The sequence below is a fragment of the Dermatophagoides farinae genome, chromosome 4, assembly GCF_024713945.1.
Source record: "Dermatophagoides farinae isolate YC_2012a chromosome 4, ASM2471394v1, whole genome shotgun sequence".
In the NCBI taxonomy this organism is placed as follows: domain Eukaryota; kingdom Metazoa; phylum Arthropoda; class Arachnida; order Sarcoptiformes; family Pyroglyphidae; genus Dermatophagoides; species Dermatophagoides farinae.
Window position 1 is genome coordinate 1689169 of NC_134680.1, and position 17238 is coordinate 1706406.

Consider the following 17238-nt stretch of genomic DNA (forward strand, 5'->3'; position numbering starts at 1 on the left):
TTTTGTTTTTGTTGTTGATTTGATATCTTTTTCTTGTTGTTTTTTTCGCTGATGCATCATGTTGAATTTATTCAGGCCCCTGAATTACATTGATTTTTCACTAAAAACACGAAACAACAACAACAACAACAATTACATACAATGTTGTTGTTGTTGTTGTTGTCGTCGTCGTAGTCACAGACACTAATTACCCACCCATAGTAATCATCATCATTATCATCATTGTCGAGGGCAATCGATGATTCAGTAAGAACAACAAAATCATGGTGGTTGGATATCAAATTACCTCGATTCGTCATCATCATCATCATTATACTAAAAATACAGGCCGATTTTTTTTGTTTTATTTTTTCCATGAAATTTTTTTTCTAGTAGAAAAAATACTCCAAAAATAACATTATGATTGATATTTGTTTGGATATAGGTGAAATTATTACCGATAATGAAAAAGAGAGAGAAAAGAAACGTTCGTTAAGAAGTTAAAATTCTTGAAATATTTTTCAACACACAAGAAACGATATTAAATTAGTCAGAAAAATAAACAAAATTAGATAGTCAAATTTTCATCTTCAGAAAGAGACATCATTTATAGTTTTTAGTTATGAAAAGAATCAAATACAACAAAATAATAACCGGGAACAAAAGTGGCTCTGTCTCTGTTGTTTTTTGACATTGTTTGTTTGTTGCTGTCATAATCATCATCTTCATCATAACCATCATCATCATCATCATCATCATCGAAAAATGAACAATTTACTTATTCTATATGGATTGTTGATGATGATGATGAAATGAAATCTATATATCTATCTGATTACAATTTTTTGATAAGAAGAAAATGAACTGAATCTGGATATTTCATATATTCAAGCCCCTTTTGACAATAACACAAGCAGCACACACAGACAATGTTCTATGTCCACAAGCTGCTGCTGCTGTTTCTGTGTTATCATTATATGTTTCGTGCTTTTTTTTGTAATTGCAATTTGACGACAATTGCTGTCCATTTATATAAATTTGGTACAGCAACAACGACGAATGAATGGTGAGATATTTTACACCATCAACCATTGCATATATTCACTGGATTGTTGATAGTTATCAATTCAATACATCTGCTCTTGGTTAATATAAATTTTCATGTTCAGCTCTTGAGATTTTTGACATGAGACAAACAAAACAAACAAATAAACAGGGACAATGTTCATGATCATGATGATGACAATCTGTGTGTATGTTCTATTATCTTTAAAGATATATATATATTCGACAACGTAAAGTTTATGAACATTTTCCATTTTTTTCCGATCACCATTATCATCATATATCATGTTTAGATTATTGTATAAATGAACATTTTGTTAATAAAATAATGATCCATTTTTATCCAAGTTTTGGAAAACAAAAACAAAAATTTAATTTTTGTTCCTTTTTTCTTGAATGAATATAGTGGATTGTTGATGTGGATATATGTATACTGAGTGAATCCTTTTTTCTCTCTTATTCATTCTACTATCTTTGAATACATCTATAATGAAAAAAAAAAATCCAAAGTTGTCACCAATTGCTACTTGTTTTTCTTTTTACAATTCTGAACATTTACGTACATCCAATAAATTTGTTGTTCAATGTTGGTTGAAGAATAAAAATTATCTTAAAACTAAATCATAAACTGAACGGATGTTTGTGAATTGATTTTTTGTCATAAAAAAAAACGTTGGTTGAAACATTTATTTCGCATTTTTTTTTCTTTGAACAAAAACAAACATTTTCTTAAAAATTCAATCCGAAAACTTTTAAAACACACACATACACACACACACACACGCACACTTGGTGGTTATAAATGTAATAGTGTAATAGGAAAGTGGGTTATATCCAATAAAATTCTAAATTCATTTCATTTTATTTTAATTGCTTCTTTCCACTCCATTTCCATAACTCATAAAGACAATCTTGAATGTGTTTAAGCGCGTGTTTCCTTTCGTTTGTTCGTTCTGTGACGTTCGTCCTCTGACCTTTAATGAATCTATGATTTTGTGTGTGTGTGTGTATGTTTTAAATTCATAAAACAGAAAAATTTCAAGTTAATGAAGACGATAAATTCAAGTAAATTAAAGTAAACAAGCAACAACAACAATCACGTCAATGTTGTTATCGTCATCATCATCGTAGTTGTTTGAAATTTATTGACTTTTTTTTGTCCTCATCATAATCGCGATTGTCGACGACCACCGGCTATCGTTTTCATTTTCATTTATGATGATGATGATGGTCAAAAGTTAATTTACCAGAAAAAAATTTTTTTTTATTCAACTTGATTTAAATTTACCATGTAATTGCAAATGGTCACTGATAGTTTGTGTGCCTTCGCAATTTTTCTTCTTTTTTTTGCTTTTGAAAAATAAAAATTCTTTCATTTCATTTATATTATGGTTCAATTTACCCTTTATGATTATTATTGAGTACCGATAATTTTTATTATTATTATTATTAACTCCATATGTTTGTTTTGCAATATTATATTGCAATGTAGTCTCAATTTTTCAAAAAAAAACTAAAAAAAAATTCTTCAATTCATATTCATAACATTTTAGTGTGGCATAAGTTTTTTTCTGCCATGTTAAACTAAAGCCATATTTGGTATGTATTCACCTATCAATGATGATGATGATGATGGAACTAATTAGACAGCACTTTTTTCCTTTTTTTTGGTTATCCAAAATGTGCATAACGAATCCATTAATTATGGAGAAAATTTTTTTTTTGTTGTTTTATTTCTCATTTCCAAACTAAACTAAACTAAACTAATTGCTTGCCTGTTTATACGGATATTAATTGTAAACAGCAGCTATATGTATCGAGATTCTCAGCCATTTTTTTTTTTGTTTTGGTTTCGGTAAAACTTTCTCAACTAGCTCATCATCCCCATTTCTAATAATAATAACTATTGGATAGATAATTTCTTCATCACTTTCATAATCATCATCATCATCATCAAAGGATCAACTATCATTATTATGATTATAATGATGATTGGGATCAAGTACAGAATTATTGTTGCTGTTCCAATTGGATCTTGATGTTCATTTACCATCATCATCATCATCATCATCATAATGATTATCATTATGATCAATGACATGATATGAGTGAAACAAAAAAAATGAGAAAAAAACGTTAACTTTTCTGGTTTTTTTTCTTCTTTTTGATTCTAATAGTTTTTTTTCGCTCTATCTCGCTCTCTCTTGTTTGCAACATATGATATCCAATTACATACACATTGAATTGGCCCCAAAAAAAAACTTTTACATCTAAATTGCTCTCACTCTCTACATTACATTATACTTTATTATTAGCGCGGTCTTCGTCCATTTAGAGTTCCTAATTTTCTTTTTCATTTTTTTTTTTTTTTTTTGATTGTTGATATCTTCTTGATAGATCTCATCTTTATGAAACGATTGAACAGATGAATCTTTATCTCGTTCATTTTTCTCTCTTTTTCTTTTTTTCTGGATTAAACTTTCAAACCTTCTTATTCTTTGATCATCGTTTATCGTTTTGAAATCGTCGTTATAAATCGAAACACACACACACACACATACACACACGATCGATTGTTTCGATCCATTCATCGTTTTTGATGTTTATTCTGATTCTTATAAAGAATTTCGTGCTTGTATGTGCAATTGTTCCATGTGTGTGTGTGTGTGTGTTTTTGCCCAATATGTTACCCAACTTAAATATGTGACGTGTGGTGCCTTGGCAAAAAAAACTAATTGCCATCAATTCGCTATTAATGTGTCCAGCATTTTCTTTTTTTTTGGTGTTTGACATGTCAAACAAACGTGCCCAATTTCTAACAAAAATGATGAAAAAAAAATAAATAAATAAGCTGACTCGAGCATGTTTCATCATCATCATCATCATAATGATGATGATGTTTGACTATTCTGTATTGAATCGTTTCGATTGTATTCAAGACTAATTACCATTCTGAAAAAAAACAATAACAAATAACATGATTGATCCGAATAGCACACACAATCTTCTATTTGATCTTTAAATGTCGTATAGTTTTCGATGCTTTTGTGCAACACCAACCACTGCCACAAATGGTTATTTTTTACTACCCAATTCGATTTGATTGAATCCACATACACACACACACATTATTCATCATTATTATTTAGCATATATTGATTGAATGTATTCTGAATGAAAAATCTGAATAAACAGTGTTTAACATTTCCCTTATAAATGATAATGATAATAAATCATTTCATTCTGATCATGAAGTCAAGTGAAATAAGTATAATCGAAAAAAAAATCAATCACCAACAACAATCCGTTATACATGAATGAATGTTTTGAAAAATAATTTTTAATATATATCGATAGACATAATCATCATCGTCTTAATTTATTTGATCAATAACTTTTTCAAACTGATTTCTTCAATCTAAACATTCATTCATTCATTTATTTATTCGTTATCGGGTTAAGATTTACCGGTAAAACATTCCACAACAATTGTGGTATGCTGCTCATCATCATCATCATCATCTGCAAATCTCGACACAATCATTCTTTTTATCTTGCGATGGTTTCACTGTATATATACTGAATCCAATCTATCTTATTCTATCTTTCGGTGATAAATTGTTTTTCACATCAAAAAATTTTTTTTTTTCTATTCATGTGCATCTTAATCTGTCTCCAATTTGTATTTCTTCTATGTATACCCCGTGTATAACCCCCCACACACAAACACCACAACGACCATTATTCATATTGAACAGCCATTTTTTTTCTTTTTTTTTCGCTGTGTGTTCACATCATACACCTGACAAGATTGAAAGTAATTTATTATTATGAAAAACAACAACAGCAGCAGATATAGTATACATTCAGTCATTCATTCACATTCTCCTAACTAAATAATAATGAAGTAATTACTTAGCACATAGAATTTGTATAATGGCAAATGTAAAACTTTATCAGGAAAGAAAAAATCACAGGAAACAACTTTATCATCACCGTTGTCGTTATTATTATTATTATTATTATCGTTTGGATTCAATCAATTCAGCGTATGTGTGTGTGTGCCAGTGGCTCCTATTATTCTTCTTTTTCTTACAGTTTCAATCATCTTTCAAATGTTCCATTCATTCATTCATTTGTTTCATTCCGGTTTTTTTTATTTTCTCATGTTTTCTTTCTAAAAGAAGAAAATTTCTGTTTTTTTTTGGGTTGGTTGGTTGTTTGATTGCAGTCACTAGCAGCAGCAGCTTGAATGAGTTAATTATTTCAATTCCTTGTTAACCGATGTTTGATGTTGGCTGCTTTTCTTTCGTTTTTTTTTTTACTTTCATTCGTTTTATACTCATATGTTCCATCATCATCATCTTAATGTTTTTTGAACACTTTTACTGCTGTGGCCAAACACTTGTGTTTTGTTGGATCGACATTTTTTTTTCATTCTCCATCATCTTAGGTTCTTTTTCAACATTGATGTAGGGGATAGTGGAGAGGGGTCATGTGTTTGCTCAATACACACACACACACACACACGCTTTCCTTTTTTTGGTCTCGGTTTTTTTTTTTTGGTTAGAAATGAATCCTTTGGGTATTCTGTGTGGTGTGTATGTGTGTGTGTGTTTGTATATCGAGACATTCAATTGGCAATGAATTGAAAGGAATTGTATGAATGAATGAAATGAATGCAAAAACAGAAAAGTCATCCACAGAAACAAATGAACAACAACAACAACTAATCAAATAAGAAGAATCAAACAGAAAAAAAATAAACGGGCAACTTTTGAATTTACGAAGAATTTTCATTCACACACACATACGAACACTTGACTATTTTCACATTTAAATATTTGCTTAGAAAAAAAAGAATACAATGAAAAGAATCAGACAGTTTTGTTTGCTGTCTACAAAACCAAAATCAACGAATAAAAAAAAATGGTATAAATTCCAAACTTATTGCATATTCAATATAGATGAGTAAAAGAAGTAGGAAAAGAATCGACATTCAAAATTTGCACCCATCGATTGCCATTCATTGTAGGTAATAATTTCTTTTTGTATTTGCTAGTGTCGATGTGTTTGATAATTAAATTAAAATTCCAATGTTTATCTTTGTTTGTGTTTTGTTTTTGCTTTTGATTTTTTTTTTTGATCCGAAAATCTGCATATATTTGAGATATGATAAAGATAATAAAGGAAGAGATAGTGTTAAATGTATAATTAGATTATCACATGTGTGATTATAGCTCAAAGCATACTCTGATTATAATGTTGATGTGTTGGTTGTGGTGGTGGTGGTGGTGGTGGTGGTGGTGGTGGTGGTGGTGGTATTTGTAATCAATCATACAACGGTCCATACGTATTTTTGTTATACGGATCTTGAACGTCAATCATATCATGGATTATAACAAGTTCAAATAGACAATGTTGAATACAAGTAAAAACACAACGGAAATACCATGTGTGCTATTTATCCGACAATATGATTATCAACATCATCAGAATTTGATTGAATCAATCAAATTTTTTGAAAAGAAAAATGATTGAATGAATGAATGAAAAAAAAAGATTTGTAACAATTTAGTTCGATTCGGTTTGGATCAATCAAAAAAGAAAGAAAAAAAATACCGAATCTTTTGTATCAAGACAGTCAGTGTTTGTGTGTGTGTGTGTGTGTGTGTGAGTGTGTTGAATATGTCTTATGATGTAAACCCGAAATTCTTTCAGTCAATCATAATAATCGATTTTTTTTCGTAAGCTTAAATAACATCATTATTAACATCACGACCAAGAAGAAATTATTGACTGAAATGAAGTGAAGAAATCCAATGAACAACCATAAGAAGAAGTGTTTATGAACACATATGTTTTGTATTTACATGCATACTTACTGAATTCTTTCAAAATTGAATGTTTAAATTATTTTTTTTTCACAAATTTTTTAATATAAACAAATATACAAAACTACTAAATCCAATTGGATAATTGGATTCAAATTGAGAATAATGATTGAATCAAAGATTATAAACAACAATGATGATGATGTTCGTCCTGCTCGATTCATATAACATGCTTTTTATCAATTTTTATCAATGACCTAAAACCGAATATCAATACAATCAATCGATAATCTGATCGAACTTTGTTACACACACACACATACCAATGATTGATTGATTGACCATCATCGAATCTTGTTTATTTATTTTTAAAATGTCACATTGTTGTTTGTTTGTTGTGAATTTATGTTTTGTTCCCAATGAAAAGAAAGGTCAAATGTGAAATTTTCTTCAATTGCTCGGTTCATTTGAAAATGTTTGTGTATGTGAGTTTGTGTGTTTATCATAATCAAAATGGACAATCAATATAAACAACAACAACAACGACAACAACAACAACAAGATTGATGCTATTGTTATTGTTGATGAAGACATCGATCGATCGATCGATTCGATTCAATTCAATTCAATTCAATTTCTTTATTTCCTATATATTCTATTGGATACAATTTTTTTCCGTTTCTAGTTTTTTCTATTTGATCATTTCAAGTGATTTCATTTTGCCCATTCATTTTATATAAATACAAAATGACGACGACAACGACAAAACGACTATAGACCCATTATTTATTGATTTATACCAAATTTTTTTTTCTTTGTGAAAAAACGTAAAAATAAAATTCGATTTCCGAAATATAATTTTTTTTTTTTTTTGAAAATCGAAATAAAATATAAGCATAAAGTGAAATGAACATCATCATCATCATCAGCAGTAGCAGTAGCGACAAGCATTTAATAATGATGATGACATTTGAAACACGCAAAATTCTTTATATTGCGTGTGTGAGGGTGGATGGTTGTGTTTGTTGTATTCGTAGAATTACACTGAGTGTGAAACAATGAAAATAACCGTAAAAATTTTCCTATATTGATTCTATTTCTATTGTATTTTTTTGCAGAGAAATAGAATCATCAGACTGCAGATTGAGGTATCGTGATATGAATTTCTGAATGGGAATTGTGAGGAAAAAAAAAGAAATTCTTATTCGATTGAACGATACCGATCGATCGATCGACCAGGCAACCAAAAGTATGATTTTTTTGGATTAGTTTTATGTGTCAGATGCTTGGTAGTAGTTTTATTCTGTTGTTGTTGTCGGTGGTCGACTTATTGCTTGGTCGATGTCGATGTCGATTTGTGTATAGTGTTAACTAGCAGTTGGCGCCTTCAGAAAATAATGCCAACAAAATAACCAGAACCGAATGATGATGATGATGACGGTATATGTGTGTATTCGACGAATCCAAATAATGCAAAAAAACCCGAAAACGATGGGAGCCAATTTCGCGTGTAAAACTTTACGGGGGTGCGTGATAATAAAAATCTCACAACGAGAATGGAATGAAACAAAAGTTCCATTCTATACACAGGAAAAAACAACAGTAACAGCAGTTTCTTCTATGTTTTGACTATGAAAATAGGAAAAAAAATCAACCAGTTTTCGTTTTTGGTGCTGGTCGCGAATCGACGGTGTTGGTGGTAATAAGCTTTCTTATGAATGAAATTGAAAAAACAATCATTTTACTGCTTCATTGAATTCAAAGGTGGTTACACAAACCCACCACACACACAAACGATTGTTACACTCTTGATTTTTTGGATCGACCGAAACGAAAACAAAATAACCAGAAACTGTTTTGATTTTTTTTATTTTGATTTTGATTTTCACTTTCAAATCTTTAGCTTTTACCAAAAAAGGGGCGGGTGTGTGTGTGCGCTTTGTTCTTATACCATACTATGTAGTATTATTATTATAAAGAATATTCTTTGCCAAAATCTCGTTTTACTTAAATGTGGAGAAGCGGAGAGAAAGAAAATGTAAAAAAAAAATATTAAGAACCACACACACACACACACACACACACATACAACGAAGACATAAGTCTTTTGAATACTAATAATAATAATAATCATAACAAACATGGTTGATTCTGGTTTTTTCATTTCATTTCATTTCACGTTGCCATTAAATTGGATTTATATAAACGACGACGACGACGACAACGACGAAAAATGGCACGGCCCCTTGCTGATACGATATAGGGATTTTCTTTTTTTTTTTAACTGTACATATTTCATTGGGCGCCAATGATGATTTTCGTTCTAATTCTTTTCCATTGGATGATGATGATGATGGTATTAATAATATGATTAGAAGAAAAAAAACGACAACGATGATCGAACGTGAAAGACTTTAATCATCATTAATACATCATTCAAAGTTTTTTTTTTGAAAAATAAAAATCCATTATATTCGTAGAGACCCAAACGAAGCAAACAAAACTGAAAACGAGACAAAAAAAACCAATTGGCAATCAATGAAATTTTTTTTTCATTTTAGTTTTCTTTCCCCCCCCCCTCACAACAAGTTTTTTTCTTGTTGTTATTATGGTGAATTGTATGTCATAAAAGAAAAATAATACATCCATTGAAAATAATGGCTTTTATGTCTCCAAACATACACACACACGCACACAATGGGTGTAAATTCGTGTGAATAGAATCTCAGAATCTCAAAATGACATGGAATTTTATTTGAATTTATTTATCATGAAAATAATAAACATTATGGATCAATGGGGCAAATAGGATGATGGACAAAATTCTTAAATTCTTATTTTCTTCATTTCACAATTTAACTTGACATTTTTGTTTCTATTGTTTCACTGTATAAGAATTTGATTTTGTTGAATATATAATTTTCATTCTAGATATTTCCATCGTTATCATTTAAATTAAATATTAATTAGATATTATTATTACTTTTGAAATCATTCTGGCAACAGCAGCAGAAAAAAAAATTTAAGAATCTGGTTTTTTCAACAACAACAACAACAACAACGAATAAAGAGAAAAAAAAAGAAAATTCTGGTTCTGAAAAGGAAACAAAACAAGAAAAAACAAAAAAATAACGAAAAGATAAGCTTTAAAAGAAGATGAAAAAAAAATTTCTCTATAATTGAATTGAGTTTTTTTTTCAAGTTCTGTGCTTGCTTGCTCGCTTGTTGGGCCACTGTGTGTGTATGTGTGTCTGTTATTTAAAATTATCTTGACTTTTTTTTCTTCCTTTTCTTGTTATTATTATTATTATTTTAAAGAAAAAAGAAAGAGAATTTTGTTTCAATGAAAAATTCTTTCAATAAAATGATCCATCTTTATTTGCTTCAAGCACAATACATACATCTGTATTATTTCAAAAATGAAGCTATGGTTTTGTTTTTTTTTCAATGTTTTCTATTGGATGAATTTCATTTCACACTTGAACTGTTGTTGGTTTTTTTGCAACTGAATTTTCTTTTTAAATTTTTTTCCGTTTAAGAATTGAAGTTTTGTAAAAAAAATGATAATTGAATTTGTTTTTTTTTCTTTTTTGAATTGGACAATTGTCATTCAATTTTCATTTTTTTTTCTGTCTTTTTTTTTCTCTCATTTTTGCATAGATAAACAACATGGCCAACAACAACAACAACAATTACGACCACCAAGAATTAAAGAACATCCTACTAGTATGGTTGTTAAAAAACATGAACCAGTACAATTAAATTGTAAAGCTGATGGTAATCCACCGCCAATTATTGAATGGTAATTTATTTATTTATTTTTTTTTAATAGTTGTTCATAATCAATAATCGATATTGATTTTCAAAATTATCAGGTATAAAGATAATGTAAAAGTAGAACCATCACCATCATCAAATCCAATGATATTAGGTGATTCATTATTCTTTCTACATGTAAGTGGTGGACGTAAAGGTGACCATCATCATAATGGTGATACTGGTACATATTATTGTCTAGCACGTAATGAAGTTGGTAAAGCTATAAGTCGTAATGCAACATTGGAAATAGCTTGTAAGTATATTCATTATTATTATTCATCATCATTTTTTTTTCATTTATAACGCAAAAATTCAAAAAGAAAAAACATTTAATTATACATACAATTTCATAAACAACAACAAATACGAAGAAAATAAAGCAAAATTCATTTATTTTCGTAGGTGCCTCTCTCAATGAATATATTAAAAAAAAATATTAACCGAATCAACCAGGTTCTAGATAGTAGATAAATAGACAACAAGAAAAAATGATTATTATCAGCCAATAAACAACAAAATGCTGTTCTGCTGCTTCTGCTTTGCATGCACATATATATTATAATTAACGCTCGTTGCTTATAACAATCTTATTTGGTTGTGTGTACCGGCCAAAAAAAAAAATGAAACGTCCGTTGTGTTGTCCACTGGTTGTCTATAGTCTAGTCCGATTTTTTTTGTTGTTGTTGTTGTTCGTTCGATTCAATTTGATTTATGATGATAATGATGGCCCCTACATCATCATCATCATCATCATCATCATCATATATGACCAAATTTGGATCTTTGAACTAATAATTAAACGAACAACAAACGAATTAAAAACGAAAACAACAACAAAAATGAAAACTTAATTTTTTTTATCGTCGTCGTTGTTGTTGTTGTTTTTCGAAGAGGTAAGAAAATTTACGCACAGCTTGTTTATATTTGAAAGGGATGAATGAGATTCTCCAAGTTTGATTTTTCAGTCATTTTTTTTAGATTCGATTGATTTTTTTTTTCAAATACAGTATACAATTAAGGCCAATACCCTGTCTCTCAATTTTCCGCTTTTTATTCACTATTTATTGATTGATTCGATTTTTCCCTCTTCGATTATCTTTATTTCATTCATCTTGATCAAAAACAAGATGTGAATGAATCTTTTTGACATAGACATTGGAAATAGAATTTTTTTTTCAAGTGATGCTATCATCGATGAGAAACGTGAATAACATGCAAACATTTTCAATTGTATTTATCGCATATGATCACATTTTCCCTTATAGTATGATATGATATGATCATATCATAGTGATCATTAATCGATTATCGATTCAATTGGAAATTAATGTCATGTGTGTGTGTGTGTGTGTGTGTGTGTGTGTGTGTGTGTGTGTGTGTGTGTGTGTAAGGGAGGGAGGCTTAAACACACGTTTCATTCGTTTCTTCTATCACGTTATCTATCTATCATCATCATTGTTTATCATCATCCATATGATTTCGATATGTGTAGAAAATGAAATTCTTTCATTTGAATCACTATAATTGCATCATATTATTTTGTGTCAAACATTATCGATTATTATTATAATATATGTTCGATGAGCAAGAATAATCGTTGAATGGGATTATTGGCCATTCACATTTGGAAGATATTATAGTTTTAGATTGTGTGTGTATGTGTATATGGCGCCCAAAATTTAAATTTTTATCCAGTTTTTTTCGGCTTGTATATGTTTGTTAAATTCCAAGTTTACGACTTGGAAATTATTACAATTTTTTTTTTGTAGTTGGTTTCAAGTTGTTGTAGATTGGTTTTCTAGTGCAAATTAAATTGACAGCAAACCAACCGTTGTTATTTTTATTGTTTCCATTTCTTCTGATGACTTAAAGTAGATTATTATTCCTTTATTCTCTCTGTTTTTTTTTTCTTGAATAATAAAGATGAACAAAGACAATGAAATAATGGCATGTCTACAATGGTGATGGTCCGAAGTTTACTTTTTTTTCTTCAAGTAAAAAAAAAGTAGAAAAAAATTAGCATAAAATTCAAATAATATTTGTCTACTTGAAATGGGAAGAAGAGAATTCTTCGGAAAAATTCTGTAACTTTTCAAATGACACACATACACACACAGACACAAAGAGTAAGAGAGAGAGAGAAAGAAAAACAATAGAATAGTTATGTAAAGTCATGGATGATGATCATGATGATGGAGAACTAGATGAATTTGATTCAGTGTCTCTTATGATCCAACAAAGACAATTTACATTGTGTGTTGGTATCCGTTTTGGTATCCAATCATATTTGGATGCTTTCACTTCGTTTACATACACACACACACATACACACAGTTTTAATGTTGTTAGTGTTCTAGTATTATGGAGCCATAGAGAACCAAAAAAAAAAAAAAAATATAACGTAATAATTCTCAATCCAATCCATTTATCGTGACTTTATATATATAGATATAAGTCTTTTGGGGATTATAGAATTATAATACGAATTCGACGGGCTATTCATTCAATGATGATGATGATGATGATAATAATCATGATGATCATCGGTTGTTGGTGGTCGGTCGTTTAGTTTAGTTTTTGTTGTTGTTGTTGTTGTTGTTTTTTGGCTGGTTAATATATTCGATTTAACTATATATTCAAAGTTTTTTTTTTGCTATTTTGACCAAAGAATAAAAAAACTTTATTTTAACGAAAAAAAAAAATTTTTTTTTCTTCATTCTTTTTTGATGATAGCCATGTTTTTTATTTTTTTTTTTTTTCTTCACTATTCACTATCTATCACTCTATATACTATTTAGTCATTCAAAGTGATGGTATTCCAAAAAGTAATTCCCGTGGCGTCACACATTAGTAATGGCTGTGTGTGTGTGTATTGGAATTGTTGTAGATACTAGAAAGCCAAGGAAAATATTTCTGCAAACTAAAGCAAAATAGTTTCGTTATGTTCATCCTCTTTAATCCTTAACGACAACTATTTTCGTTGTTTTTAGTTGTCCATTTTGTATGTTCAATTTGGGTATAATATTGATAATATCAAAGAAAAAAAAAATGCTTTCTGGCTTTTTCTTCTTTTTCAATCGGTTATTCTTAAATTTAATGACAACAAAAATTCTTGAATCATACAATTTTATTTTATTATTATTTAGATTGTCTAAATGATGTTGTTGATGCTTCAATCGTATGCTAAATGGATTTCGATAATTTGATATCAATCCACAGATAGTAATCATCATGTTCACATACAAGATGAAAAATATATGGTCATCATACGAAAAAAAAAATTCACATCGTAAAATTTAGATTTTTCTTTCTTTACAATTATTACAACAGATAATTTGTCCTGAAAAAAAATGATAATAATCATAAAAACCCATATATAGAGAGATAGCCATCAAAGTTAATCAATTTGAATGGTGCCTGATCGAAAAAAAAAAACGGACGAGAGGGAAAAAAAAACATTTGACTTTACTAATTCAAATGGTCAATTCTCACTATGTTCAATTCTTTTTTATTTTTTCAAGGATCGAAAAAAATGCTTAGCTAATCTAAATGAATTTCATTCAGTTTTTGTTTGTTGTTGCGAAAAAGAAAAGTTTTCTTCATGCGGGATTTGCTTTGCTTCCAAAACCCATTGGCTTTCTTTTATTTTTTTTTTGCTTGCTTGGCTGATTGAAAATCAAGAAAGAAAACTTTCAATTCATTGAAACGGTAGTAGCAGTCTAATTAGCCTGACCATCAAGAAACAAAAATGACAATAACGGAACCAAAATAGAAAGAATTCATTCACATCGTTACAAACCGAATTCCGAATATAATGTCTATGTGTGTTGCCAATAATAATAGCAATGAATTTCTGATAAAACCATTCGCTCCACACTTGGTATATACACTTGGGATTCTGTTGGGTTTTCGATAGATTTGGTGATCCATTCATTGTGAATAACAACAACAACAATCCAAATGGAGAATCAAATTCGCCATAATAATAATGATAATAAAAATCCGTAAAGAAAAGCAAGATTATTTAGACACACGCAAAGTGTGTGAGATTTTTTTTCCTTCCATTCTCATTGCCAGGTCCATCACAACAACCATTGTCTTCTTCTTAATATATTTAATTAATTATTGCATGATTCTCAATGTTTTTTTTCAATGTAAGCTGTATTTTGAAAATCGAAAGATTTCCATTTCCCATTCAATGTTTTACAATGATCATTCATTTCATTTTTGTATGTTTGTGGATATAGAATCAATCGATTATGTTGTCGTGTTATAGGAATGAATGAGAAAATCGAAACAATTAAAATCATTAATTGCATTCTGAATTACGAATTTCATTTGTTTTTGCTTTTATTTGGTATTTCTGTTATTGGATCGACAATAATAATTTTGCGTGCAATTCAGTTCAATAGTCGTTATTTCTTGCTGCCTAATTCCAATATATTTAGATATATATTCGTTCAATTTTATTTCATTCGTTATTGGACAAAATTTTTGATTGTCTGAAAAGTTAGCAAGAAAGTGAAGCGAAAAAAAATAAGAATTGTCCTTGTTTTTGTCTTGATTCTTCAAGTTTTTTTTCTGAAAAGAGAAAAAGTTTTCGAGTATTCATTTCATTTATTTGAAAATTGAGGAAAAGAAAAAAACAAAAGAAATTTTAATTAGCAACCATGTAGCCGTCGTCGTCGCTCAATTTGATTAGCAGCCAAATAAACTCTTTTTAAAATCCTCGGATTTCTTTCATTGGACAGAATTCAAATGTTCACTTGCATTACTAACATACACACCACTAACGGACACACCTCTGTAATAATAAGATGAAAAGATGTCTTGATTAATTTGAATCAAGTTTTATTTTCTTTGGGCTATCCAATAATAAATCGTACATGTCTGTTTAGGTGACAAGTTATTAAATGAACGAACGAACATTGTTGTTGTTGTTGTCATTTGGTAATTTTATTTTCCAACCCAAATCTAATTCATCTTAAACGAAATGGAAAAACATTATTCTGATTCTATAAATTAGTTCGACACTCTCTCTCCATTATAATCGATGATGATGATTGGATACAATCTGAAACTCTCGATTGGTCCATTGATCAAGATTGTAAAAAAAAGAAGAAATCCTATTCTGATTCAATTCGGAATCGATTTCTCATCATCATCGAATAGAAAATGATCCGAATCTTTCTATTTTTTATTATTTGTTTGAATTTTATTATTACTATTATTGACCAATCGGAATAAAATCACTGAAATCGAAAAAAGAATCGAAATCGATTTTGTTTCTGGTCAATCAATCTGAGAGATAGATAGGCAACAATCAATTCAATGAGGTTTTTTTTTCAACCGGTAAAAAAAGAATTCAATCAGAACAAGAAAGAAAGAAAAGCCACCAGGACTAAATCTTGCCTTTATTCGTTTTTTTGTTGTTGTCAATATAGTTTTTTATCGAAATTATATTACAAAAAAAAGAATATGGTTTTACCCAAACCAAGACAAAAATGAACCTTATGTCACTTGTCATCAACCACTATACTGTCTAATAATAATAAAGTTCTAACCAAAGAAACAAAAAATGAATTTGAATATTTCACGTTCCATTTTCATTTTTTTACACCCCTTGCCAAACTTGCTTGATTATATAATATAATACACCCATAATCGATCGGTTTTGTTGTTGTTGTTGTTCGATTTTGGTGATTAAATTTTTTTTCTCCTTCCTTTTTTTCCTATTCATCGTCATCGTTTTTGACATAACTGACGTTTGACATTTGTTTCGATCCAAATGGATTGACATTGCTTCCATTGTTTTCGTACTACACCATTGTGTGTGTGTGTGTGTGTATGTGATATGTCCAATGGGCTTGGCAAATTCAATTTTCTTTCCATTTGAAAATGAAAGTTAATAAGGCAAAAATATACTGGCTTCTATTGTCGACAACAGTGCTACCATTTTCTTTCTTTCATATCTTCTATTATAGAACCTGTATTTTTTATTTTTTTTGTTTTCATCATCATCGACTTTGTCAGAAGAATTAATTCTACTTTAATTAAGAATCGATCAAGATTTGTGATCAGCTTTAGTTTTGGCTTTTTTTTCTTTGTGTATGTTGGTCCATTTCTAGGCCTTCTGGGTTTTTTTTCATTTATACTATTTGGTGGTGGTTGCTAAGCAATTCTTTCTTTTTCATTTGGTTTTTTTTTCTCTGCCACATCAATATCTGATCGATACTTATCATTGAATCAAATTGAAAAATCGAGTGGCAAGAAAGCAAGATAAGCATCCTCATCATCATCATTTCGACAATTCATCGTTTCCTTCGACAACCACCGCCATTACTATCATCACAATGACAACACCAAAAAAAAAAAAAAAAAAAAAAAAAAAAAAAAAAAAAATGCTAAGCCTAAAAGGAAATTTATTCGTTATACGAATTGTAATTACATTGTATCTATCTTGATTTCTTTCTCTATAAAAAAAGCTACCTGGCAATTCTATTTTATTATTATCATTATTATTTGGTCAAAAGAATGAGAG

At 29.3% G+C, this 17238-nt stretch overlaps 1 protein-coding gene across 5 annotated transcripts in view; it reads left to right on the forward strand.

Moving 5' to 3' along the window:
- LOC124490707 (roundabout homolog 2) overlaps positions 1-17238 on the forward strand; it is a 39145-nt gene that overhangs the window by 16495 nt on the left and 5412 nt on the right. For 3 of the 5 annotated variants that reach the window (XM_075730766.1, XM_075730770.1, XM_075730767.1), the window contains exons 3-4: positions 10539-10680; positions 10754-10950. In XM_075730766.1, coding sequence (XP_075586881.1) covers positions 10539-10680; positions 10754-10950 — 339 coding nt within the window. Of the gene's footprint in view, positions 1-1217; positions 1233-4846; positions 4862-10538; positions 10681-10753; positions 10951-17238 lie in introns of those variants that run through there. The other 2 variants (XM_075730768.1, XM_075730769.1) reach the window with 2 other exon arrangements.